This window comes from Mercenaria mercenaria, chromosome 12, assembly GCF_021730395.1.
Source record: "Mercenaria mercenaria strain notata chromosome 12, MADL_Memer_1, whole genome shotgun sequence".
Lineage (NCBI taxonomy): Eukaryota > Metazoa > Mollusca > Bivalvia > Venerida > Veneridae > Mercenaria > Mercenaria mercenaria.
This window is the reverse complement of record NC_069372.1, coordinates 21,337,716-21,365,304: the sequence shown is the minus strand read 5'-3', so window position 1 is coordinate 21,365,304 and position 27,589 is coordinate 21,337,716. Positions and strand designations below refer to the sequence as shown.

Here is a 27,589-nt window from a genome sequence, read left to right as displayed (position 1 = left end):
GTTTCACATAATATATTTTCAAATTTTTCAATAAAAATAATGAAATAAAATTAAAATAAATAAACTTTGCTGGCATAAATCTTCAGCTGTGCATATCACATATCTAGAAACTGAAGATTCAACATGGAAAAATGAATACATCAACATTAACTGTGCAAAAAATATTAATATCTACAACATATATATTCTCCTAGCAACAATTAAAATGGCAATTGGCTCTACACCATGTATTACTCATTGTGTCAATTACAATTACCCTATGTTTCCATCAAGATGACAGAATTTCTTGTAAAATTAGAATTTTATGAGGCTTAAAGTTTGCTATACCGTAATCAAAACTGATAAGCTAATGTGGCGGAATATTTTGCAATAGCACTACTTAAAGCACCTTTGAACGAGTTTTATCATGAAAAAGGGCGCTATATAAATCTGGTATAATATATATATGTCCAACTTGAGGTCTACTTATAGCAGTAATAACACTTTTGCGAATACTTGTTTTCAAGTAAATCGTATGTGATTATTACACGACTCCTTTAACAAACAGCCAGTCACCAGTTTGTGCTGTATGACCAGTTTATATTCAACATACTTTTACCGGGTTATTAAGTCAAAAATTTAAAGATGAAACTGTGAAAATTAATTTCTGATGACATTTAATGGCTAACCTGTCAATAGTCAGAACTATTGCCCTCGGACTTCATGCAGTGGTTTTGACAATTGACTGGCAAGCCTATATGTATGTAATATAGCATAATATATACTTGCACAAAAATGCTGATTTTACAGGAGTCGATGTTCTACTAAATATATAGAAAAATTAATATCATGGTGCCATATAAATGTCAGCTAAGGCTGACCAATGTAAGCAACTGATTGCTAAAATCCAGTGTATACATATGACAATTCATTCAAAGTTGAGATGATTTGAATTTGTGGTAACTGTGCATGTCGAACAGAAATCACTGATTTCTTCAAACATATCATAGAAAAGATCAGTCTTGACACCCAGGAAAATAAATATTATATTTATATTTTTTATTCACAGGACCACCTTAGAGTCTCAGCTCTATAGCTTTTCCTGCTTAATATTCGTACAGTCTCTTCTGAAAAGATTCCCAACTAGTACAAGATCATCTGACCGGTAAATGACCTTTGTAAAATTGGAAAACAAGTCAATATGCCGGTACACAGTAATATTAGCTCAAAACTTTACACTTTCATTATTTTTTCGGTGCTAATGTTTGAGACAAATGGTTATGCTAGGATCAAACTTATGTATGTTGCTCATTCCACTTTGCCGGTCCAGGATAAAGCAGATCAACCTGTCACTGAAAACACCTTTACGTCAATGGCAATGTGACAGGTCACAGGTACAACAGCATCTAGCATACTGTACTGTGCTGCTTAAATATCTAACACCTGTAGAAAGGAGGTCATCAGAAGGTCAGCCAGTCCATTTTGTATCTAAAAGAATCTGAATAAATCCTGTTTCGTCACATCCATGCTTGCTTCCCGTGGTGCTAAAAAAGAAGAAAAAAATAATACTTGTGGGTTTATTTATTTATTTTGTTGGGTTTAACATCGCACCGACACAATAATAGGTCATATGGCGACTTTCCAGCTTTGATGGTGGAGAAAGACACCAGGTGCCCCTTCGTACATTATTTCATCATGAGTGGGCACCTGGGTAGAACCACTGACCTTCCATAAGCCAGCTGGATGGCTTCCTCACATGAAGAATTCAACACCCAGAGTGAGACTCGAACCCTCATCGCTGAGGGGTAAGTGATTTGACGCCTGCTACCTTAACCACTCGGCTGTGGAGTAAAGGATCCGCAGTTATCTATATCTGATACACAGTTTTTGACTGCTGCACATACACAGTTCATTCCAACTCATTAACATTTAATTTCACTTTCAAAAATGAAGAGTGAATGTAAAATCGACACCATAATTTCATAAATGTTCTCAGAATCTGACTAGTAAAGAAATGAAGAGCTTAATGTTTATATGAAAAAAAAAAAAAACAACAAAAAAACCCTTAGCATCTCAAATTCCAAGGCACTAAGCTGTTTACCTCGAGATAGCCACACTTCAACATGAATTTGTTATTCCTTTTTGTTTTGTTTTGTTGGGTTTAATGTCGCACATAGACACAATTATAGGTCATATGGTGACTTCAGCTTTTTGTGGTGGATAAAGAATACAGGTGTCCCTCCAGTCATTATTTCATAACAGGCCGGCTCCTGGGTAGAACCACCAATCTTCTGTAAGCCACCTGGATGGTAACTCACAGGAAGATTTCTACGCCTCAAGTGGGGCTCGAACCAACACCTGTGAGGGGCCAGTGATTTAATGTCAGCAACCATGACCATCTGACGGTGGAGGCCCAATTCAACATAAAGGAAATGTTTGAGAAGCACATTTAACAAGCACTCTCCATTTTAAAACATTTAGGAAACAAGAGCTGTTTGTAAAACATGTATGCCCCCAAAGATGGCTTGTCCCATGATCACTATGACCTTGACCTTTGACCTAAAACTCCCAAATAGGGGTCATTAAACTTCAGAAGCCCAATCATGATATCAAGTCTGAAGATACTGGGTCAGGTGGTTCTCAAGTTATTGAATGAAAACTGTTTTCAAGGTCCAGGCCTCTGTGACCTTGACGTTTAACCTACTGACCCCAAAAACAATACTTCATTAAGCCTTATCTTGCTATCAAGATTGAAGGTTCTTGGTTAAGTGATTCTCAAAGTGACCAGGCAGAAGTAGTTTTCAATGTTCAGGTCCCTTTCACCCTAAAAACAATAGTGGTCATCTACTTCATAATCCTGATCACACTATCAAGTTAGAAGGTTCTGGGTAAAGTGGTTCTCAAGTTATTGAGGGGAAACTGTTTTCTATGTTCATGTAACTGTAACCTTGACCTACTGACCCTCGAAACAACAGGCATCGTCTTTTTCATATGCTCAGTCATGTTTGAAGGTTCAAGGTCAAATGGTTTTATGTTATTGTTTTCAAGGTTCAAGGTGACCTTGTCCTTTGTCCTACTGACCCCAAACATAATAGGGGTCATCTGCTTCATAAGCCGAATCATGCTACAAGGTTTGAAGGTTCTGGGTCAAGTGGTTCTCAAGTTATTGGGCAGAAACCATTCGCTCTACGGACCGACCAACCGACATACTGACTGACATGCAAAGCAATATAATCGCACTTCTTTGAAGGGGGGCATAATAAAGGAACTATTTTGCAAAGAAATATAAACTAAGGATGCTTTTTTCTTTTGAAGGCTTTTTAATCCCAGATCTATTTGGACTGATGTTCTCAAACGAAAGTTTCCAGGCATGAGTAGCATATACATAATTTTTGTTTGATACAACTCAAATATTTTTTAACACAACCTTATTCAGGGTAAATCAAATCTGTCTAAAACTGAGTCAAACTGCAAACCTGTAGAAATAAATCTTAAAGAAGCTTAAAATTTTGAGTGTGTATATATGTCTAAACCTGACATATATTAACAAAAGCAGCTTCTGAAATACTCTTACTCAGTCAATCATTCAAGTTAAAGCAAGATATGCAAACAGAAAAAGATTTATTCTTTTGAAGTAGGGATACTCACTCGGGGAGTAAAACCACGTAATTTTAATCTTTCTGTTTCTTGGCGTAAAAATTCCTCATATTCTTTGTCAGCTTTCTCCTCCTCATCTTCTTCCAACTGTAACCGCAACTTCATGTCTTCCTCCTCCACTTTCCGTGCTGTCAACTGAAGATATTTTATCAAGATTACATCATTATATGGGATGAAAATTCTAGACACCAATTTCTGCTAAGGTTAACTTGTCAGCATTAAAGACAGAGAAAGATCCAAAGTGCTATTTCCTGGTTCCCAGCATTACATTGCTACTTGAAGTACAATGTAAGCTTATAAAACCAGACTGCAACTAGAATGTGTCTGTAGGACACAGGGTGTGCCCCCACTGGTACATCTGTCACAAATAAAGGGCAGTAATTCAAATGTTTACAGTCTTAAGGGGGTATAGCCTCAACAAACATTTTATATAAAATGATTCATTATTCTAGGCCATAATTATACATTTTGAGCTATGTGCATCACAAACAAAAAATCCACTATTTTGGCTTTTTCAAGGGCCATAACTCTGTAATAAGCGCTAAGATTCCCAAGAAGAATGCCAAGTGTGCAAGGTCACATCATGATAAAGACTCAAGCAAGGTTTCATGAATTTACATCAAATACTTTTTGAGCTAGGCACATTATTAGGTGAAAACGTGCATTTTTGACTAATTCAAGGGCCATTACTTTAAAAATAGGGGGTGGCACCAGCCAAAAAATAATAGGTGCGAAAGTTCATATCATGATAAAGACTCGTGCAAGTTTTCATCCTTTATATCATATACTTTTTGAGCTAGGTGCATCACAAGGCGAAAATGTGCATTTTTGACAATTTCAGGGGCAATAACTCTAGAAATAGGGGGCAGAGGCAGTCAAAAAGTAGGAGGTGCACAAGTTCATATCATGATAAAGACTCATGCAAGGTTTAATCAATTTATATGAAATACTTTTTGAGTTAGGCGAGTCACAAGGTGAAAATGTGCATTTTTGACTATTTCTGGGGCCATAACTCTGGAAATAGGGGCCAGATCCAGATGAAAAATAGGAGGTGCACAATTTCATGTCATGATAAAGACTCATGCCAGGTTTAATCAATTTATATTAAATACTTTTTGAGTTAGGCGAGTCACAAGGTGAAAATGTGTATTTTTGACTATTTCAGGGGCCATAACTCTGGGAATTGGGGGCAGACCCAAATGAAAAATAGGAGGTGCGCAATTTCATATCATGATTAAGACTCATGCAAGGTTTCATGAATCTATATTAAATACTTTTTGAGGTAGGCATGTCACAAGGTGAAAATATGCATTCTTTACTATTTCAGGGGCCATAACTCTGGAAATAGGGGGTAGAGCCAGATGAAAAATAGGAGGTGCGCAAGTTCATATCATGATAAAGACTCGTGCAAGGTGTCATCAATTCATATCAAATACTTTTTGAGGTAGGCGTGTCAGGAACTTCAGACGTACGCACAGACAAGACCAAATCTATATGACCTCACCACTCATGGGGGGCCACAAAAATCACATATATATATGGGTGTGTGTATGATTGTTGAAATAGTCATTTTTATGATTTGTTCCCTTTTGCTGTAAAGGACTTGGCATTTTCTGGCAATGTGTTTTGTTAAAAATTTCCCCAGGCAAGGGATGTTAGTAGTAAACTGTTGCAATTTCTTGTTGCTCTGCCAGCATTAGGCAATTTCATATATTAAACCAGCTTCAGTAAAAAAGGAATATTTCTAATCCTACTACTTTTCTGCTTAAGTTTCCCTCATTTCCTTGTGTCTTTCAATTCATATATGAGCTGCGCCATGAGAAAACCAACATAGTGGGTTTGCGACCAGCATAAATCCAGACCAGCCTGCGCATCCGCTGTTCGCTTTCAATGCCTACTGCAATTAGAGAAACCATTAGCGAACAGCATGGATCCAGACCAGCCTGAGCATCCACGCTCATATTTCCAACTTATTCAGTGCAACAAGATTAGAGCAAGGAATTTCATCAATCTGAGCATTTGAACATTGCGGTAATACTTTTGAACAGGCACAACAGAAAAAAAGAAACACCTGACTGACCTGTTGTTTGAGATCATGTTTGAGCTGTTCTCTGTCTGCCTCAATTTTCTCCTGATCCCTACGTGTCAGCTGATTGGCTATCTCTAGTTCCCTCAACAACTGTTCCCGCTGTTTAATTGATTCCTCGTGACGGAACCTCACTGCCTCCATTCTCTCCTCTATCTGTTCTGTTCTTGATTCCAGAACCTGAAATGTTTTTTCTCATGTTAACTTAATGGTGCTTAGTCAGATTTTGACCAAATGATGCATTTGCTCTAAACTTTAACAACTGATCACTTACATTTATTTGTGTTCACTGTCTAATACATGTTGGATTCTTAATGGAGGTGTTTTTAAAATTTGATTTACTTATCCTGTCCAAGAAAGAGTTATTCTAGCATATGTAAACACTGATAAGCATATTTTCCTAAAGAAATGAAACAAATATTAGAACTATTCCATTTGTCAAAGATTTCATTAATTATAGTATCTAACCAAAATTCACTATAAATGGAAGTCTTTAAACTTTAACCTGCTACATTTCTAAAATGGACTGGTCCATCTTTCAATTTGGGCAGTACCAATTATTATTCAAAGTGGTGTACACTGAAAATTTACTGACTGAATAGTGAACAGTGCAGACCATGATAAGCCTGATCTTGGTATGCACTAGTCACAAAGGAAGAATCACTTGCCCCCAGCAGGCTGAAGGTTAAATTTTCATTACCTCCCTTTGCCTATATTGGTTGTGCAACCATCTGACAGAAATTTTCAAACTTCCCTTAGGGTTAAAGTTGTCAAAGAATATCAGTCTCTATCAAATGACAATGTAAAATTAGATTATATTGAAACTAAAAGAAAGTCCACTTTTAAACACATTTGAGGTTATGTTATGGGTCTTCTTGTTCCTTAAAAAAAATGATAATATTACAGCTAGACTGGAAAAAGTACCAGAAATCAACCAGAGCTTTTTACTTTGATGTTTTTCTAGAACTCACAATGTCCTACCTACAGTAAATCTCTGAAAGTGACAGGATATAAAACTATTGTCTATATATAGGGAAGTGAAACTGTTTCTGATCTGTGATACACACCAAATACAAGCTTACCTCTTTCATCAACCTTTCTCTTGCCCGTCGCTCTTTCTCCCACTCTGCTTCTCTCTTCTGCCACATACGTGCTGCTTCATCTCTATAAGGAACAACTATGTGTTTATTTATCATGTACCTGTATTTATTACATACTCGTTTCTATTCCCAGTTAAGTTACAATGGAACTGGGAACGTCAATATTTTCCATACACTGATGCCTGAATTCCATATCGGGTGCGTGACATAATTTAATGTGTGTTGTTGCATTAATTCTTTTATTTATTTCAGTATTGTCAATCTTATTCTGGCTATTGAACAAATTTATGATGTTTACATTACATATATACATGTAGATAAGTATGTAATAAAAAAGATTATTATCTTTGAATCGGGGAAATATACACCCGTCCTTTAGTGAAAGGATATTGTGCTCCTGAAGTTGCTCAATACTTTCGCTGCAGAACTTGTGCATATTTCCCAAATAACCTATAAATATTCTGCAAAACATTCAACTTGTACTTCACAAACAAGAATCCACAGTCATCTAAATCACTTACTACTTAAATTATGGGGACTGCATTTGATAGGAGGGTGTTTATTATGGAATATATGGTATGTTTACATAAAAGTGTTATTTCAATCACAAAATGAAGATGTATAAGACACAATATTGAATGTAACTTACTGGTAGAGAAGATCTAACTCAGCCTCTCGTGCTTTCTCCACACGAATCTGATCCTCTATTACCTGAATAATTGAATAGGTTACAACTAATGATATTCTGAAAGTAAAACTATGAAATATATACAAAAAAATACCTAAGATTGGATATCACTATAAATCTTTGTGGCACTTGTTAAATAATCGCAAACAAGAGGGCCATGAAGGCCCTGTATCGCTCACCTGACCTATTGACCTAAAGATCATCACGATTAACATTCTGATAGGATATGGTCATAAATGTGGCCTCTAAAGTGTTAACTAGCTATTCCTTTGATTTCACCCCGTGACCTAGTTTTTGACCAGACATGACCCAGATTCGAACTTGACCTAAAGATCATCAAGTTTAACATTCTGACTAAGTTTCATGAAGATACAGTCAAAAATGTGGCTTCTAGAGTGTAAACAAGCTTTTCCTTTGATTTGACCTAGTGACCTAGTTTTTGACCCCACCTGACCTAGATTTAAACCTGACCTAAAGATCATCAAGATTAACATTCGGACCAAGTTTCATTAAGATATGGTCATACATGTGGCCTCTAAAGTGTTAACTAGCTTTTCCTTTGATTTGACCCGGTGACCTTGTTTTTGACCCGACATGACCTAGATTTGAACCTGACCTAAAGATCATCAAGTTTAACATTCTGATAAAGTTTCATGAAGATACAGTCATAAATGTGGCCTCTAGAGTGTTAACAAGCTTTTCCTTTGATTTGACCTGGTGACCTAGTTTTTGACCCAACCTGACTCAGATTTGAACTTGACCTATAGATCATCAAGATTAACATTTTGACTAAAGCTTCATTAAGATATGGTCAAAAATGTGGCCTCTACAGTGTAAACTAGCTTTTCCTTTTATTTGACCGGGTGACCTAGTTTTTGACGCGACATGACCCAGATTCAAACTGGACCTTACGATCATCAAGATTAACATTCTGACCAAGTTTCATGAAGATACAGTCATAAATGCCGCCTCTACAGTGTTAACAAGCTTTTCTTTTGATTTGACCTGCTGACCTAGTTTTTGACCCAGATGACCCAAAATCGAATTCATCCAAGACTTTATTGAGGATAACACTCTGACCAAGTTTCATTAAGATTGGACCAAAATTGTGACCTCTAGTGTGTTAACAAGCTTTTCCTTTGATTTGACCTGGTGACCTAGTTTTAGACCCCAGATGACCCAATATCAAACTTGTCCAAGATTTTATTAAGGGTAACATTCTGACCAAGTTTCATTAAGATTGGGCCAAAATTGTGACCTCTAGATTGTTAACAAGCTTTTCCTTTGATTTGACCTGGTGACCTAGTTTTTGACCCCAGATGACCCAATATCGAACTCGTCCAAGATTTTATTGAGGGTAACATTCTGACCAAGTTTCATTAAGATTGGGCCAAAAATGTGACCTCTAGAGTGTTAACAGTCAAATTGTTGACGACGGACTGATGGATGACGACGGACACAGGGCAATCACAAAAGCTCACCTTTGAGCACTTTGTGCTCAGGTGAGCTAAAAAGGTACAATACTGTTCACTGACTGGTTTATGAGCCAAGCAAACACTGTTTTAGTGCTGTTTACATCATATTTCACTCATACAAGAAAGTCTGCAGACATTTTACACTGAGCTATCAAAAGCATGTGTATCAACTCATTGTTGTTTTCAATTTACAATATCACTCCTAATTTTTTAAAATTATTCTTGGAATTTCCAGGACAATAAGTATTTTCAGTATTTTGAGATAGACATGCCGGTGTACCGGTATCTACCAGTACACACAATAACACAGTAAAGAAGAGTATGGATGGGACTTGTCTCACTTTAAGGCCATTTGTTACTTGTTGCCAATGTAAGGCGAGGTGCAAGCTGTCAACAGGGAAGAAGTGATACTATGAATACTACAAAACATTATCAAGAAACAAAAAAATAAAAGAGATCGAAAGAGTAAAAAGAACGTCTTTTTGAGGGAGGTATGGGTGAAAATCCAAGATAAAACGTTGAAAAAAAAGTTTCAAAGCAATATGCTTGTAAGTAATAGCTGTATGTATTTGCATGCAAAATTTTAACCAGGATTTTCTAAGTTCAAAAGTGGGGGCCATAATTTGGCCAAAATGTTATGGGACTCGATGCTATCACCTAGTTTTATAACCCTTAAGACACATGTGAAGTTTCAATTCAATATCTGCATTAGGTTTGGAGATAGTATCTTGCAGGCAAAACTTTAACCAGGAATTTTTAAGTCCGAGGAGGGGGCATAGTTTGGCCAAAATACATGTCAGAGTTATGGGACTTGACCCAGTGAGGTTGATAATTGACCTAGAAAAAGAAAATTTAACTTTCAAAGCTATAAATGATAGCTATACGAACTTGCATGCAAAACTTTAACCAAGGTGTGACGCCAACGCCAGGGTGAGTAGAATAGATAGTCAAGCTAAAAACTGACTTGAGATACTTCAGATAATGCATGGTGATACTTAAAGAGAAAACAAAAGAAAAAAAAATATACATAAATTTCTGTTGAGAACTCACCTTTTTCATCCAAGAAGCATCAGCCTTTGCCTTTTCTTTCCTTGCTGTCTGCACTTCTTGTAATTCTGCTTCTTTCTCAGCCAGGGCTTCTAAAATCTTTCTGTCTAACTCCTGAGTAGCAAAACATTCATTAACAAATTTTAATTCTTGTACATAATTTGCAAAGACCTATCATGAAGACCTGTAAAGCAAATATCTAGAAACTGATTTTTATTCTAAATACAGTAGTATATATTAACATTAGTAGTGGATCCCTGAGAAATAAATCCCCTGTTTGAGACATTTTTGAACATTAAGCACCAGAGCAGAGTTTATGTGGTACATTAACTCGGGAACATCACACACTGAAAGAACAATCATGGTAAGTGTCAATTTAGTGACAGCATTTTTATATTAACCATTATAACAATCCTTGGCTTTTTGTAAAACAACTTTTATTCACTCAAATCTTATTTTGATAACAAAGATGGCTGCCAAAACTCAGTTTTTCAAAAAATTATTAATTGTTGTAGAAAATTAAACTGACCAGTTCTTCTTGTACTTGTTTTGAATGACGTCTCATTTGTGCAATATGTTGGCGTAACAATACCCTCCTGAAAAAAAAAAAGAACAGCTGATATATTTACTATTTGATTTAAAATATTGCATGTGTAGTTCACATGCTGCTAAAGGCATAGAAATAGCTGAACATGGCAAAAGCGAAGACATAGCAGAACACAGTAGAACATGGTAAAAGCAAAGACATAGCAAAACATAGTAGAACATGGTAAAAGCAAGGACATAGTAGAACATGGTAAAAGCAAAGACATAGCAGAACACAGCAGAGCATGGTAAAAGCAAAGACATAGCAAAACATAGTAGAACATGGTAAAAGCAAAGACATAGCAAAACATAGTAGAACATGGTAAAAGCAAGGACATAGTAGAACACAGTAGAACATGGAAAAAGCAAAGACATAACAGAACATGGTAAAAGCAAAGACATAGCAAAACATAGTAGAACATGGTAAAAGCAAAGACATAGCAAAACATGGTAAAAGCAAAGACATTGCAGAAGATAGTAGAACAGATAAAAGAAAGTATAAATGCGTGACACCAACATTATTTATCATATCATAGCAACACAGGCATTTTTAATTGAAAAGACAAGATTAACTATCCTTTTCCAGGTAAAATGTAATTTCAGAGACAAATTTACCCAAAATCTTGTTTTTTTCTTCTTTCTTCCATTTGTTTTCTCTCCTCCTCCAAGTTTTCTAGCTCCCACTGTTGTTTCTCTAACTCTTCTTCTTCTTTTTTTAACATCTCGGCCTGAAATATAACAAAATATTTCTCAAACACTGAATTTTATTCACAAACCATACAACTTTTCTTCTTGACTTTTGTCAGTATCATATTTGAATGTAATGCTCAACTACCTTTAATTTTTTAGCAGAGAACCATGTTAACGTTATTTTAGCTGAGCACTTTCTGGTTATCTGAATCAAACCCTGTATCTGCTACCACAACTACATTTTTCGACCTAAATTTCATATCTGAAAATTTGAACAATGTGCTTTATATTTTACGTAAACATGAAGTTAACAAACAAGTTTATGTGTATTAATAGTATTATGCAGCAGGTTTGATATAGCACAGTATATGCTTATTGCCACTGATAAACTAAGCACTTCCAAAAACAGACTGTGATGTCACACATCAAATTTCATGACCTGGCTCAATATTTATATGTAACGTTTTATATTGTTAAGACATTATGTCTTATTCTTACACTGTTGTTTAATGTTCATTACATTTCTAAAAAACATAAATCTACAAATAAGTCTATATACCTCAGTATCTCTAGCTCTGATTTCTAACATCTGTTCTTTTAACTTTTCTTTCAGTTTTCTTTCTTCCTCTATTTTTTCTTCCATCTTTTGCCTGTCTCTTGCAATACCTGCCAACCTTTCTTCTTCCATCTGTTGTTCATATTCTTCCTTTTCTTTCCTCGCCGATTCTAATCTCTGCAAAATAAAGCCAGGTACCGGTATATAAAATCAACAGCTAAAAGAAGGCCTTACATGAAAAATGTGTAAAGTAGTTCTAGCAACAGCTTTTGACAGATATTTCAAAACTCTTTCATAAACAGTAATGCAATCAAGATTGATTACTTTAGTACTTAGAAAGAAAAAACGATCTTAAGTCATTCCCTTGGCCAATTTACATTATTGTGTATATCAGTCTTATGCCACAAGAACTTCTTTCGTAGAAACATGTTATCCTTTACACTGTGTGAAAAGCAGAAATAGCAGTAACAGTTCAACTTCTCATGCTTGAACTTGACGGGACTTGCAACTTTTGTCCGAGTTATCAGCAGTTCAAGCCATCGAACAATATACATAAAGCGATTTTTCCAGGACTTGACAATGAGGTACGAGTGGTGTTTGAATTATCTGAGTTTGAGCAAGCGAAGTTTGATCGTATATATTTTCTGTTAACTCTGTAGGTTCTACAGTTTTTAGGTTCTACAGTTTTCCAACTAAATTTGTTTCTGTAAATATACGAGACTGTATAAACAGCAAGAAAGTTGTACTTCCGACATGATGTCAATCTGTGTCTCAATTAAGGAGTCCTGCCACAATAAACAGAACTAAATGTATACACTTCAATAGTGCAAGAGACAATCTGATTTTTGTAGATTACTTACTTCTTCCTTTTCTTGTTTTTGAGCTGGCCAGTTTCCCACTACATAATCTTTCAGCTGCTCTGACTCTATCTATAAAATTAAAAGAGAGAATAAGCACTAATGGTACTGCTGAATGTTTTGACTTCCCAGCTAAACAAGTTCTATTTATCTGGAATGCCTTTTACATAAGAAGCCCTTAAAATACAAAATGAAAATATATCTTTCAAGCAATATATACCACATCAGTAACTTTTCAACAATATTTCAGCTGTCCATGTATTTCTGCCAGAATCTGTATTCATCCATGTTTAAAATTAGAAATTTAAACTTAAAATTAGGAACAAATCTTTTAGTTTGCCAGAACTTTTCTATATAGAATGCTGAAACTTTGCTACTTAAGCTGTCTGTAGCTGTGGAGGGACAGTTCCTGAAGTTACCATCATGAGCTATGCTAATTTACCAATGACAACAGAGGAGAAAGAATACAAGTACTTAGCATTTTAAAGTCTAAATAACAGACTTGGGGGGCCTAGATTCTGTTCAAACGCAAGATGAAATATTCTCACTCACTTACTCATTCACTCTCACTCACTCACTCACTCACTCACTCACTCACTCACTCACTCATTCATTCATTTATTTATTCATTCATTTTATAAAATCAGTAATAAGCCACTTAAATAACACACTGATAGCATCATACAGTAACTGAAGCAACATTATGTTCCAAAGGTCCAGTACAGAACCAGTTTTAAGGATGACTCATAAACATTATATTCCATTTATAGCATTTTTACACAAATATCAATACCACCAGAATAACAACCCTAACTCCAGAGATACTGGGATGAACCAGCTGGTTATCAAACCTGACAGAGATATTATGCCCATAAAATACCCTGACCTAATTTTGTGACCATTTTCGTAATTTCGAGTACATGTATATAAAAGGTCATTACTCCATGGCCTCTGGAATGATTCCCCTAGTTTTCATCCTTCGGCGAGATATTATACCCTTAAACATTCCAACCAAGTTTGGCAAACATTGGACAAGAAATGTTCAAGCAGCTGGGTAGACACTGATACTTCTAGCAACTTTGACTAATTAAAGAATGATGCCTCTTACACTCTCACATGTACTGGTATATGATTTCTAAATGGATGAAAAAATAAGTCAGGCAAGTTTACAGGGTGGTGGGGTATATTTCCTCTACCCCACACATAGGGACAGCAGGATATTCTTAGAGTATTTTCTGTAAAACAAAAAGATATGGAAATCATAAGACATGTTGTCTCCTGTGAAAATGCCCGCAAGAACAATCCTTTCAAATGAAAATGGAAGATAGTGCTGACTCCTCTAAACCCAGTCTAGCACATAGAGGTGCAAATTAATGCACTAATTGTTTACTCAATGAGAGAAACTGCTGAATAGACAAAATTGTTCAGCAACTCTTTCAAATCAAGGAAATGAGACAATCCCCAGGAAATATATGAGCCGCGCCATGAGAAAAACAACATAGTGGCTTTGCGACCAGCATGGATCCAGACCAGCCTGCCCATCCACGCTGTCTGGCCAGGATTCATGCTGTTTGCTTTCAAAGCCCATTGCAACTAGAGAAACCGTAAGCAAACAGCATGGATCCTGACCAGCCTGCGCAGATGCGCAGGCTGGTCTGAATCCATGCTGGTCGCAAAGCCATTATGTTGGTTTTCTCATGGCACGGCTCATACAACGACTAAACAGTTCTGCACTCAGTTCACCCAACTCTCCATGATACAAAGTCCTTTCACTACTGAAGGTAATAAATGTTGACTAAGCAATATCAAACTCACCTTCCTTATGTCTGGATTATTCTGTCTCCAGTGTTCATACAGTTTTTCCTGTGCAATCTGCAAATACAAGAGAATGTAGACATATATAAAACTGCAAACTGTACTCCTTCATCATAGTTTAACCTTTACCTTGCCAAATTTCTAAAATGGACTGGTCTTTTGATTCAATCTAGGCAGTACCATTTATTATTTGAAGGGGTGTTCACTGAAAATTAACTGACTGAATAGCAAACAGTGCAGACCATGATCAGCCCACAGGGATGTGCATGCTAATCTTGGTCTGCACTGGTCGCAAAGGCTAAAGCAGGCTAAAGGTTAACTGTATCTGAATGTTTCAACCAATTTAACTATTATCTATTTCAGATTAAACTCTTTATTTTTCCCCCAATCAACTCCAAACATTTTTATACCTCAGTCTGAAGTTTAAAATAAATTACATGTAAATGCCTGAACCTGCCACCTTTGAAAAGTGAGTTTATCAAAATTTAAAATAGCCTCATTCATAAGCATTTAAAGACAGCACCCTTATGGGGCCTCAAAAGCGAAAAGAAAGTGCCCACCATTCCCTTTCCATTTTTTTCTGAATTTTGAGCATTCTGAGTCTTCTAATTACTCAACAATTGAGCCATGCCGTGAGAAAACCAACATAGTGGCTTTGAGACCAGCATAGATCCAGACCAGCCTGTGCATCTGCGCAGTCTGGTCAGGATCCATGCCGTTCACTTTCAAAGCCTATTTAAATTAGAGAAACTGTTAGCAAACAGTATGGATCCTGACCAGACTGGCGGATGCGCAGGCTGGTCTGGATCCATGCTGGTCACAAAGCCACTATGTTGGTTTTCTCATGGCTCAGCTCAATTTTGTTTTGTCCCTACAGATATATCTTACATTTTTCCGTTTCTCCTCTCGTGCACTTCTGAGTGTTTCTGCCCGCTCCTTCATCTCGCCAAGTCTTGAATAGTTGTCCCTGGAATATCCTTTCAGTTCAGCCTGAATATAAAATACACGACATTACACATGGAAAATATAAAAATCTGGGTCTCATTTACTGCCATGAAGAAGGAAATATTAGCCACATGCAGTAACTTCCTGAGCAGTAGATAGCACGGGTCAAGTTTGTGAAATATTTTGATATTTGACCAGAGAACTTTGATACAACTACTTTCATTGTAACAATATTAGATGATGATACATTACTTTGTTTTCTTGCATATGAAATATGTTATATTATATAGATTGTGTTTTTCTATCATTACATTTGTTGTGCTTAAATATTACTGGCTGAAATTTTGGTAAGATTCTTGTTTCTAAAATGACTTTTTTTACACTAACACACTTTCAGGTTACATGCCTACTTTCTAGATTTTTATCCAAAGCCAGGTACCTGGATAGAATAAATGGCCTTCCAAAAGCCAGCTGGACAGTAGGTGGACTTGATTCATTCAACACCAGGTTAACCGGATCACATGATAGGTACACATAAATGTGCCAGGATGTTTCGACTGGGCTATTTGGCATGTCCCGTATGTATACCAAATTGATGCATGTACAACCAAGTGGAAATCAGGAGATATCAGTGTACCAGGCAAAATCGGAATACTCAATTGAGCCCACCTAATTTCCTCACAAGAAAGAACTCTAAACCCAAGGGGAGGTTTTGAACCCAAAGACTGGCAATTTTCATTCAAGTCTACTAGAAATCTGAAGTTTTCATTTTCATAAGCTTTTTTTTAATTTAATGAATGAACAGCTGGTATTTTTTCCTATTTAATGCTGAAAAAGATTTAAAAAGAATTTATGCATTTCAAATAGAGATTGTATTTATCATACTCAAGACTGCTAGTGATAATTAAAGTGCTAGACTCATCAATCATGTAAAAATTATTTATCAACCCTGTCCACAGTCTTTTATTCACACAGGTATTATAACTGACTAGCCAAACCCATCAGCATAGCTGAATAGTGACAGAGCCAATCTACGGATCGCAGGGTCGTGAGTTCGATCCTCAGACGGGCCGTATGTTCTCCGTGACAATTTGATAAAAGATATTGTGTCTGAAATAATTCATCCTCCACCTCTAATTCGTGTGGGAAAGTTGGCAGTTACTTGTAGAGAACAGGTTTGTACTGGTACAGTATCCAGGAACACTGGTTAGGCTAACTGCCCACCGTTACATAACTGAAATACTGTTGAAAAATGGCATTAAACCCAAAACAAACAAACAAACAAAACTAACTAGCAAATAAAAAGTCCAGTCTAGCATTTAATTATCAGGTTTCAGTATCTTTCTACAAACACCAGGAACTCTTTGTAGCATTATTTCAGGAGAACGCCAAGTTACTGACATTCAGCAACCCTACTGTCTGGCTACCCAGTTTTTTTTCTTGCTTTTTAAAACAACCTGTGGCTTTCTGAAGGGGAAAATCCAGCGCAATAAACCCCAAAAAGGGGAAAATCCAAATCATTTGATTTTCATGATTTGCAAGACCTAATGCCTTAGGAACATGATGCAAGACATTTTATCAGTCCATAACAGCTGTGCAAATAAAAATTTGGAGCAAGACAGGGGTAACAGGGGTTGAAAAATATACAAGCGCCAACTTCTGAAAAATTATTTACTATGGATATTATGGAACATTTCTTTAATTTCCAAGAAGAAAGACTGACCTTCTTTAAGGGAAAATATAACAGTTTTCAGGGGAAAAATAGCAATTTTTGGCTAGGGGAAACAGCCTGTATTCGGCTGTGAAAAATAGCAAAAAAAATCACTGCAATTTCTACTTGCATCCATTAATAAAAATCATTCTTTTCCACACAAAAACCAATTTACTAAGTGTAATCTAAACAAGCCTAGGAGTCCTATACAAGTGTGTACATTCTACAAGTCTGTGGATATTTCTCTCTCTCTCTTGATAACTTATATATCAATGTTTTACGATATGGATATACAGTCGACATCGTACTTGCGACCACCTCTATTAAGCATTTTTTCATTAAACGACTGGTCAAAATCCCTCCCAAATGTTTTCAGTACAAAAGTTCATTCCATTAAACGACTTTTTTATTAAACGACTAGCGACCACATTAATGTAGTCCTGACAGGTAAAATATTCGACAAAAGTATCTATTAAGCAACCAGGTACCAAATTCCCGCCGGGCATTTCTTCACCTGTGTAGTATACTTGGCGAGTACCTTTTGCACCTGACCGAATGCAATTAACTTTGTTCACGATTTTAAAACAGATTTTGAAATCATACATGAAGTTTTTTGCCATCATGACATCCACACAGGCTAAACGCAAAGTACAATAATAGTTAAAAATAGCTTTTCTCGTCACCTGACTGAAATTCATTAAGAGACCATTCCCTTAAAAGACCACTTTTTAGCAGTCCCTTGGGCGGTCTCTTAATAAAATGTCGACTGTAAAATCAAATAAGGCATTCTTGATATTAGAACACTACAGACTTGGACAGCAACAATATCCAAGTTTAAGTACAGACAGACTTCAAATAAAATCTTTGTTATACCTCATACTGATCCCTTTCCTCTTTGAGCATTTGTGCCAGTTTCATTCTTCGTCTTTGAAGATTCTTTTTCTTTTCTTCTTCTTTCTTTCCTTTTCTGTATGCATGTATACTAAAACAACAGATTTGATATGCAATAAGTCACATTTAGTTACAGTACGCTATTCGTTTATCGTCTTTACTCAGTATTCACTAATCAGCTGATCTCTAGCATAGACCAACTTAACACCATTTTATTTAGATGTATGTGTTGTTGCTTTACTAATAAAACATTTTTTACAGTAACACAATTTATCTATTATAATAATTCTTTATTAACAATACAGCTGAAACTCAGTAACTGGAATTCCATAGCACAACTGAAAATCAACTTAATAATGGTACTAGATGTATATGTTTTTTCACTAAATGTGTTACTGTAGCTCATATACAAGCAAATATTTCAACGACATATACATTTAATATTCCAAGAGAACTAAGTGACTTGAAAAGCATTTTCTAAAATATTTTATTCATCTTAAATTGCAGCTCATGATCATGATTTTATGTAGGCAGGGCCTCCTCTGCCATTCACCAATGTAGCCTAATGCTACAAGTTCAAAGAATTGGCTACAGATTTTTGAAAGTGGCTGCAAGAATTTTATTAAAATCTGACCAAATTTCAGCATGTCAGCTTCACTTTGGCAATTTCTCTCAAAAAGTGGCTACAACTTTCTGAGGCCCAGTGGAGGCCCTGTGTAGGTTAACATTTTTTTAATTCAACACCTCAAGATGTAAATTCATTGAAATTTGACAGATGGGACTTCAAATTCACTTCCACACAACAGAAGTCATAGCATGTCCAAGCTGACTTAAATAGGGTTTAAATTCAAATATATACATTAAGAGGAAATTTTGATCAGGCATAAACAATTCTCTGAGTGAAAATACATGTATACATTTACATTAAGAGTAAATTTTGATGTAATTTAGGAATAGGACACATGTTTGATATTCTTCAAATGGTGTGAAATATAAAACTGAAAGATTATGATGACTGACTGATTAACCAAATTGACACCAGACTTCAGTGATCTAACAATATAGTGTAAGCCAAACAATGTTTTTTTAAAACATGGACATCTGTGGCTAATGCATGTGACTCTTGTATCCTCTAAACATTTTAGACATAAACTATATCTACGTCCGACTATCGCTGTCTTTCTCTAGCACACTTATTAAGATGTTATGCTGCTTCAAAAATACAACACTAAAACAAATATTTTAAGCAGACGGAATAATAAAACATGTTCGGCAGACAACATTGTATACAAGAATACAAATTAAGACATTGAATTTGTTTATAAATGCAATTTGACGACTGAAGCAAAAGACATGGAGTATTACGATTTGGTTTATAGCTAACATTCAATTAGAATCAAAATGATGGGAGTGATACCTAACTGACACTAAAAGCTTATCTGTATAATGTAAGATGTATAAAATTCTTGAATTTGTTTGTTTTACCCTTATCATACTGGACACAATTGCTTCTGCCTTTGTGACCAGTGTAGATCATGACCAGCCTGCACATCCATGCAGTCTGATCATGATCTGCATTGTTCGCCATTCAGTCAGTATCTTTTTGGTAGGCATCCCTTCTAACAGTTAATGGTACTGTTCATATTGAAAGATGGACAAGTTCATTATAGAAATTTAGCAGTGTAAGCGTTAACCAATAAGAGAATATCTGTAACCATACCTGTCTTGCATACTATCTTCTGACTCCCACGCCCTCTGTTTGGTCATTTCTACATCATTTTTCAGGAAATAATTTGCTGTATTTGACCATTTCTCTCTGAAGTCTGTGTCCTGGTTCCTACGGCGTACAATATTCTGTTCATACAAATTTTTTCTGGTAGTCCAGTAGTGGGGCATGGTAGGAAGTGCCATGTTTTCCACAAAGGTAAGCTTGACTGCAAAAGGTCAATAAATGTACTGTATATATACCAACCATTAATCAGGCAATTCATTATATGCATATAATACGTTTGTACTTCACAAACAAATATATGACATTTGCCCAATACCCAGCAACTCCTTTATTTGTACGATTTCCTTTTTTCTTCAAATTGCAGACTCTAGGAATTTGGTCTATGAATAATATATGTGAATATATCAAAGTAAAGCCTATACACTGTTGGAAATGAAAACATTTTCTACTTAAAACGAAATTCTGTTGTTGATGTTACGATTTTGTTGTTGTTGTTCGTGATGTCACTACTGTCACAGATACTGCTTTGCAATGAAGAGCAAGCATCATTCGATGGATCAATAATCTTTATTATATCTATTAGACATAAACCCTTTGAGGCTGGCTTCCATTTAATTGATAAAATGATAGATGTATTTTATATATACATTTTTTTTTAAAGGAAATGGAACAAAACTGCCCCTATGCCTCGAGGCTGGAATCAAATTGAGCGTATCGAATGATATCATGACATTATTATGTTACACAGGTCCTAAAAAAAAATTCTGTATTTCCAATCAGTTGAAAAGCCCCTCCCCACTTCCCGCAAGTTGAAGGCATATAAAGCGAATTCGCCAACATCACGTGGGAACTGAATGAGATGTTGTTTTACCAGTGTATGAAACAGAAAGCAGAATGATAAAAATTTGTGTTGTGAAAAACTTTCTATGAGATCATTTGTTTATAATGTTAATGGTGTTTTTTTAATGTTGTTAGTATCTTCTACATAGGGAAGGAATAAATTTATGATTGGAAGTCTGAGAAATCAACAGTGATCATTTGAAAATTGGACCGATTCTGTTTATTTTTACATGCCGCCAGTGTAATACTTTAATAAGCGTCTGTTGATTTGATCACGAGTGATCCAAGTCAGCAAACGCTTTAATAAGATAACGCCGGTTAACGCGATTATACGAAACTACGCGAGATTATCTCCTGTTGCAATTCTGTGTATTTTATACTTCTTTGCTATACTGCATTGCAATATCTCATCACATCAGCATGTTACATTTCGGCAACCAAAACTTGGGTTTGGGCAAGTATAAATATTGCTGAAGTTGCCTTATGGGCAAGTGCTGTACAGAGTTAAAGCTGAGCTTTGAGAGTTTACATATTTTACTCGCTCAGTAAAATGAAACTAACCCCAGATGGAAATTCAGTCCCTACTATGCCAGATATTAGGATAGGTACAAATGGTATTGAGAAACTTCTCAGCAACCTGAACCCCCATAAGGCCAGTGGTCCTGACAAAATCAAGCCTATAATACTTAAAACACTCTCTGTAGAACTATCTCCCATCCTTGAGTTCATATTCCAGAAATCCCTGGAGGAAGGTTCACTTCCATCCCAGTGGAAATCTGCATATGTTGCCCCCATTTTTAAAAAAGGTGATAGGTCAAATCCAGTAAATCATAGGCCAATTTCATTAACATGTGTCCTATGCAAAGTTCTTGAACACATTGTTTCATCATCAATTGTTAAGCACTTCACCAACCATGGTATTCTGTATGACCTACAGCATGGTTTTAGGGAAAAAAGGTCATGCGTTACTCAGTTAGTTATGTTAGTAAATGATCTGGTCACCTCAGTCTACAATAAGAAACAAGTAGATCTTATACTTCTAGATTTTAGTAAGGCGTTCGACAAGGTTAGCCATGAGAAAGTCCTACTAAAAATGCATGAATATGGAGTCAGAGGTAACACACTAAGATGGGTCAAAGGCTTTTTAGATAGTAGGATCCAATGAGTAGTACTAAATGGCACTACCTCTGATGCCATCCCAGTATCATCAGGTGTCCAGCAGGGGTCTGTACTTGGTCCCCTGCTCTTCCTAGCTTACATAAATGACCTCCCACAAAACATTAGTTCCAAAGTCTGTCTGTTTGCAGATGACACGGCAATATATCTAACATTGTCATCTGCAGACCAATCTGTCACTCTCCAAAATGACCTAAAACTTCTAGAAAAGTGGGAGTTGGAGTGGGATATGGAGTTCAACCCCTCCAAGTGTCAAGTGATCCACGCCACTAGAAGGAAACATCCTATCCCTACCCAGTATTACCTACATGGAGTCCAACTTGAATCGGTCAGCTCAGCTCAATACCTAGGCGTGGATATCTCAAATGACCTATCATGGGACAATCACATAAATAGGTCAACCAAAAAGGCTTACCAAACCCTAGGGTTCTTAAGAAGAAATATTAAGGTCAAATCCCAACCCATTAAGACCATTGCTTACCATACTATAGTCCGACCCCAGCTTGAATATGCCTCCGAGGTATGGTCGCCCTACACCCAAACCCAGATAGACCAAACTGAAAGCGTCCAAAGGAGAGCCGCCCATTGGATCAAGACTGACTACAGCCGTACTTCCAGTGTAACAGATATGCTACACTCCCTAAACCTTTGTCGACTGGATTTAAGGCGTATAGATTCTAGGTTATCACTCTTCTATAAAATCCATCATGATCTGGTTGCTATCCCAATCGTAGATTTCCTTACCCCAATGACCCGATGTGTTCGCTATGGCCATTCCCTAAATTATAGGTTAATTACTGCAACCACTGACTATTAGTGTTACTATTACAAGTTCTCTTATTTTCCGAGAACTGTGTACCATTGGAACCAACTACCTCTCAGTGTCGCCCACTTCCCCACCATAGAGCAGGTCAGTGCCGCAGTTTGCAGCCTTGAACATGTCTCGCCCTAGTTATCCTGCTAACTCAAGTTTTAACCTTTTTATTTCACCAAAGTTATTTTCCGAGAACTGTGTACCATTGGAACCAACTACCCCCCAGTGTCGCCCACTTCCCCACCATAGAGCAGGTCAGTGCCGCAGTTTGCAGCCTTGAACATGTCTCGCCCTAGTTATCCTGCTAACTCAAGTTTTAACCTTTTTATTTCATCAAAGTTATTTTTTAGTTTCTTCCACTCTAAATTTTTATCACTATATTCTTTCTCTTATGATTTTGACGAGCAAAACATCTACGTCCCCGCAAGGGGTTCAACAGTTACGGAAGATAGATAGATATTAAATCAGGTTTACCCATCAAATAGGCAGTGGCTAATTTCATATCATAATTCAAATTGTCTTTAAACTGCAATTTACCTTATTCCAAAAACACACACACACACACAGAAATGCAATCAACACACATGTTATGCAGATAAGGATAAAGGATACTAATCAACCATCCTTCTCAATTTGATATGGTAAATCAACATCGCATACAATCAACCTATAACACAAGCTACAAAGCTCTTGAAGACTTGAGCGACAAACTAGGTATCCAGTAACAGATACTTACCTGTGCTTATTTTACCTCCTAGTACTACCCTATAAATGCCGAATGCCAAGCAAGGGAGCTACCAGTACCATTTTTCACGTCTTTGGTATGACACGGCCGGGAATCTAACCCCAGACCTCCCGCACTTAAAGTGAACACTTGACCACTGAGCTGGGGTATGACTGAATAGCGAAATCTAGTAGATTTCGCGAAATCTAATCAAATTAGCGAAATCTAACCATAAAATGTAAACTAATGAATATTTTTAAAAATCCTTTTAAGCTTTTGTTAAAAGTGTAAATCTACGTTTGCATGCCAATTTTCAAGAAAAAATATTTATATTTAGGGTGGTTTTGAAGCGAAAAACGTATACGGGTCCAGATTTCGCCCGATTCTACATGCGCGGAAATCTCAAGCGTCAGGCAAAATCAAGATATAAAATCTAAAATGATGAATTTTCTTTCTAAATCTTTTTAGGTTTTTATTAAGAATATATTTATAAGTTTGCATGTCAATTTTCAAGAAAAAATATTTATATTTAAGGTGGTTTTGAAACGAAAAACGTATACGGGTGATGTCGATTTCGCCAGAGTTTATATGGACAGAAATTTCAATTGGCAGGCAAAATCTTGACATAAAATTTAAACTAATGAATATTTTTAAAAATCATTTTAAGCTTTTATTAAAAATATAAATTTACGTGTGCATGTCAATTTTCAAGAAAAAATATTTATATTTAGCATTTTTTGAAGCGAAAACGTATACTGGTCTAGATTTCGCCCGATTCTACATGTGCGGAAATCTCAAGTGTCGGGCAAAATCAAGATATAAAATCTAAAGTGATGAATTTTCTTTCTAAATCTTTTTAGGTTTTTATTAAGAATATATTTATAAGTTTGCATGTCAATTTTCAAGAAAAAATATTTATATATAAGGTGGTTTTGAAACGAAAAACGTATACGGGTGATGATTTCGCCAGAGTTTATATGCGCAGAAATTTCAATTGGCAGGCAAAATCAAGACATAAAATTGAAAATGATGGATATTTCTTGAAAATCCTTTAAAGGTTTTATTCAGAATAAATTTCTACGTGTGCATGTCCATTTTCAGGAAAAAATATTTATATTTAGTATGATTAATAAACGAAAAACTTATACGGATGTTGATTTCGCCAGAATTTATATGCGCTAAAATCTCAACTGAGAGGCAAAATCAACTCTTTTAAGTTTTAAGGAATGAAATTTCAGTCGTGTAATTTAAATATTATTAAAAATATCGCAGTTATAGTCGTGACCGATTTTAAAAGTCTATGAGTGTATAATCAGTACACTAATATTTAAATATCACTTGGATTTGAAATTAAGATTTCAACATGACGAAAATAATCCCAGATGTATCTAAATAATGCGATTGTGTTTTACGCTCGTTCCAACAATTTTCACGGAACTGCAATCCGTTGATATACAGAGATTATAATTTTCTACAAAAATTTGATTTCTGTAAGTTAAATATTTCTAATCTTACCTCACAGAAGATACAACGGTCGTCACACTGGTCGGCACATACAGTTGATTAGTTAATCAAATTAAATTTAATCCAATTAGTTAAGCGGGGGTAAACGATAATTTAATTAAAGGTGGTTTTCTCACACGTGTAAAGAGGTGCGAAATGCAGCAGGTAATCATTCGGTCAAAATTGTGCCGATTTATATCATCCGACAATTATTAGTTTATTATGTGACAAACAGTAATTATTTAGATTTGCAATTTATTTTTCATTAACACATTTTCCATATGTAAACGTCTTTCTAAGAATTAAATTGGAGTTAAATGTTTAGGATATGGCCCATTTTCTTAATGTCATTCATATATGCATTCTTTCTCCAGTCATTGTTGAATACAATCTCTTTCAGGTATTAAAAAGTTTAGATGATGATTGATAAATATGACACGTGCAAACATAATTATATTCTCAATAACGGCTCAACACGATTTTAATAAATAATACAAACTTTTAATTTTTCGAGTTGATTTTTTTTTCGCGCAGAATAGGACGAAATCAACACTCGCATAGGATATTCTTTTCAGAACCTTGCTAAATATAAATATTTTTTCTTGAAAACTGACATGCACACGTAGAAATGTATTCTTAATAAAAGCTTAAAAGGATTTTAAAAAGTATTTATCACTTTAGATTTTATGTCTTGATTTTGCCTGTCACTTGAGATTTCTTCGCATATAAAATCTGGCGAAATCAACATCCGTATACGTTTTCGTTTTAAAACCAAACTTTATATAAATATTTTTTCTTGAAAATTAACATGCACACGTAGAAATATATTCTGAATAAAACCTTTAAAGGATTTTTTTAAAAATCATCACTTTAAATTTTATGTCTTGATTTTACTTGTCACTTGAAATTTCTGCCCATATAAACTCTGGCGAAATCATCACCCGTATACGTTTTTCGTTTCAAAACCACCTTAAATATAAATATTTTTTCTTGAAAATTGACATGCAAACTTATAAATATATTCTTAATAAAAACCTAAAAAGATTTAGAAAGAAAATTCATCACTTTAGATTTTATATCTTGATTTTGCCTGACACTTGAGATTTCCGCGCATGTAGAATTGAATCGGACGAAATCTAGACCCGTATAAGTTTTTCGCTTCAAAAACACCTTAAATATAAATATTTTTTCTTGAAAATTGGCATACACACGTAAATTTATATCTTTAATAAAAGCTTTAAACGATTTTTAAAAATATTCATTAGTTTAAATTTTATGTCTAGATTTCGCTAATTTGATTAGATTTCGCGAAATCTACTAGATTTCGCTATTCAGTCATACCGACTGAGCTGTATAATTTGAGCTAAATGAGGCGGTTAATGGTATATCATTTGAAAGGGGCACATGCTTCACTATTTATCTTTCATTTTGGCTTGACCTTGGATGAAAACATGTGTTTTTATCAACCTGATCACAATATTTTCAACCCATATCCGAAGATCTACTTGAAACAAGCATCCACATGTCCAAAATTACAATTAATTTTGCCGTTGTCGAAAAGAAACAAAAACAGAAGTAAGTGAATGAAATGATACTGAAAAGATGTTATAAAAAAACAACTCACTTTAACGGGAATATCAATGAACCGATGATTGCGGTAAAAAAAGAAAAAGAATCAAAAGTTTTTTGTAACGAATGTAAACAGGAAGTAGATATTGCGCTTGCGCAAATTTGTCGGTGATTCAGTAAAACTTACTTTTTAATAAAAATGTAGTGAACATATAGGTTGAAAACAACTAAATCAGACTGAAATAACAACAGATTTTCAGTTTTTATATTCCCATAAACAATAGTATATGTACTATAGAATGAAGTTATTAGCTTTCTTGTAACAATCTAACCCTCCAATTGAAGGCTACTCTTTTTCTGATTTCCTAGCCCCATGATCAGTTTTATCTAACTATATGTCTATATTGAGAAACCTTTTTCAGGGACCTGGACATTTTTGTGCACGCTAAGCCACAAATACTGTTAGTATAAATCATAATGAGAAAGAATTTAGGCCAAAATAACAAGGAGTTTAAAATTAAAATCGTGGATGTAACAGCAACAATGAACTTAACTCAACGGTTCGGAGGACGGTAAGACTAGACCTTGGGAAGAACGAGTGGTTGCAGAGATTAAGGACAGTAGATGATCGTTGCGGTATTTCCTAGTTAGTGGGATGAGATGTAACATTCAATAGGTATTGTTACCAGATGATTTGTAACTTTATACATAAGAGATAGTAGAGAGTCTTCTATGCGCTATAAATCAAACCCAGGCCATTTAGGCTTTGTAGCATTTCGGTCACCGTGACTAAATGTGCGGTCAAATTCGGAGATAACCCTACGCCAACGCGATGAACGTCTTTTTGATTTTGTGTGAATGGGGACCAGACTTAAGAGCAATATCCCCGGAGCTGTGGTCTGATAAGGGCCTCGTAGGTCATGGATCTATGCGCTTTTGATATAGCATTTAAACTGGGATCGAGTCCTCAAGGAATAAGCTGATGTGATCTAATCTTGTGTTGAATCGTCACTAAATAACACTTCACATAGGTGCTGTCCTTATTGATTGGAAAATGGCGTGTATATAAGAAATGTTCTAAAGCTAAACATAACAATTGACGATCAATGTCTCTCCCTTGCACTTCATCAAACCAAATGGTTCATGCAA

General features: G+C 35.6%; 1 protein-coding gene across 1 annotated transcript; it reads right to left on the bottom strand.

Annotated features, from left to right (window-relative positions):
* LOC123534041 (trichoplein keratin filament-binding protein-like) lies at positions 1–26,625 on the bottom strand. Its single transcript, XM_053519390.1, has 15 exons — positions 26,496–26,625; positions 19,803–20,016; positions 18,065–18,173; positions 15,424–15,525; positions 14,536–14,592; positions 12,724–12,792; positions 11,867–12,040; positions 11,233–11,345; positions 10,562–10,628; positions 10,036–10,146; positions 7,472–7,533; positions 6,805–6,886; positions 5,717–5,902; positions 3,628–3,771; positions 1–1,523 (listed from the first exon to the last, which is right to left on the bottom strand). Exons 2-15 carry the CDS (start codon positions 19,991–19,993, stop codon positions 1,497–1,499), a joined length of 1,494 nt encoding a protein of 497 aa, XP_053375365.1. The 5' UTR covers positions 19,994–20,016; positions 26,496–26,625; the 3' UTR covers positions 1–1,496.
* Positions 26,626–27,589: the final 964 nt, after the last annotated feature.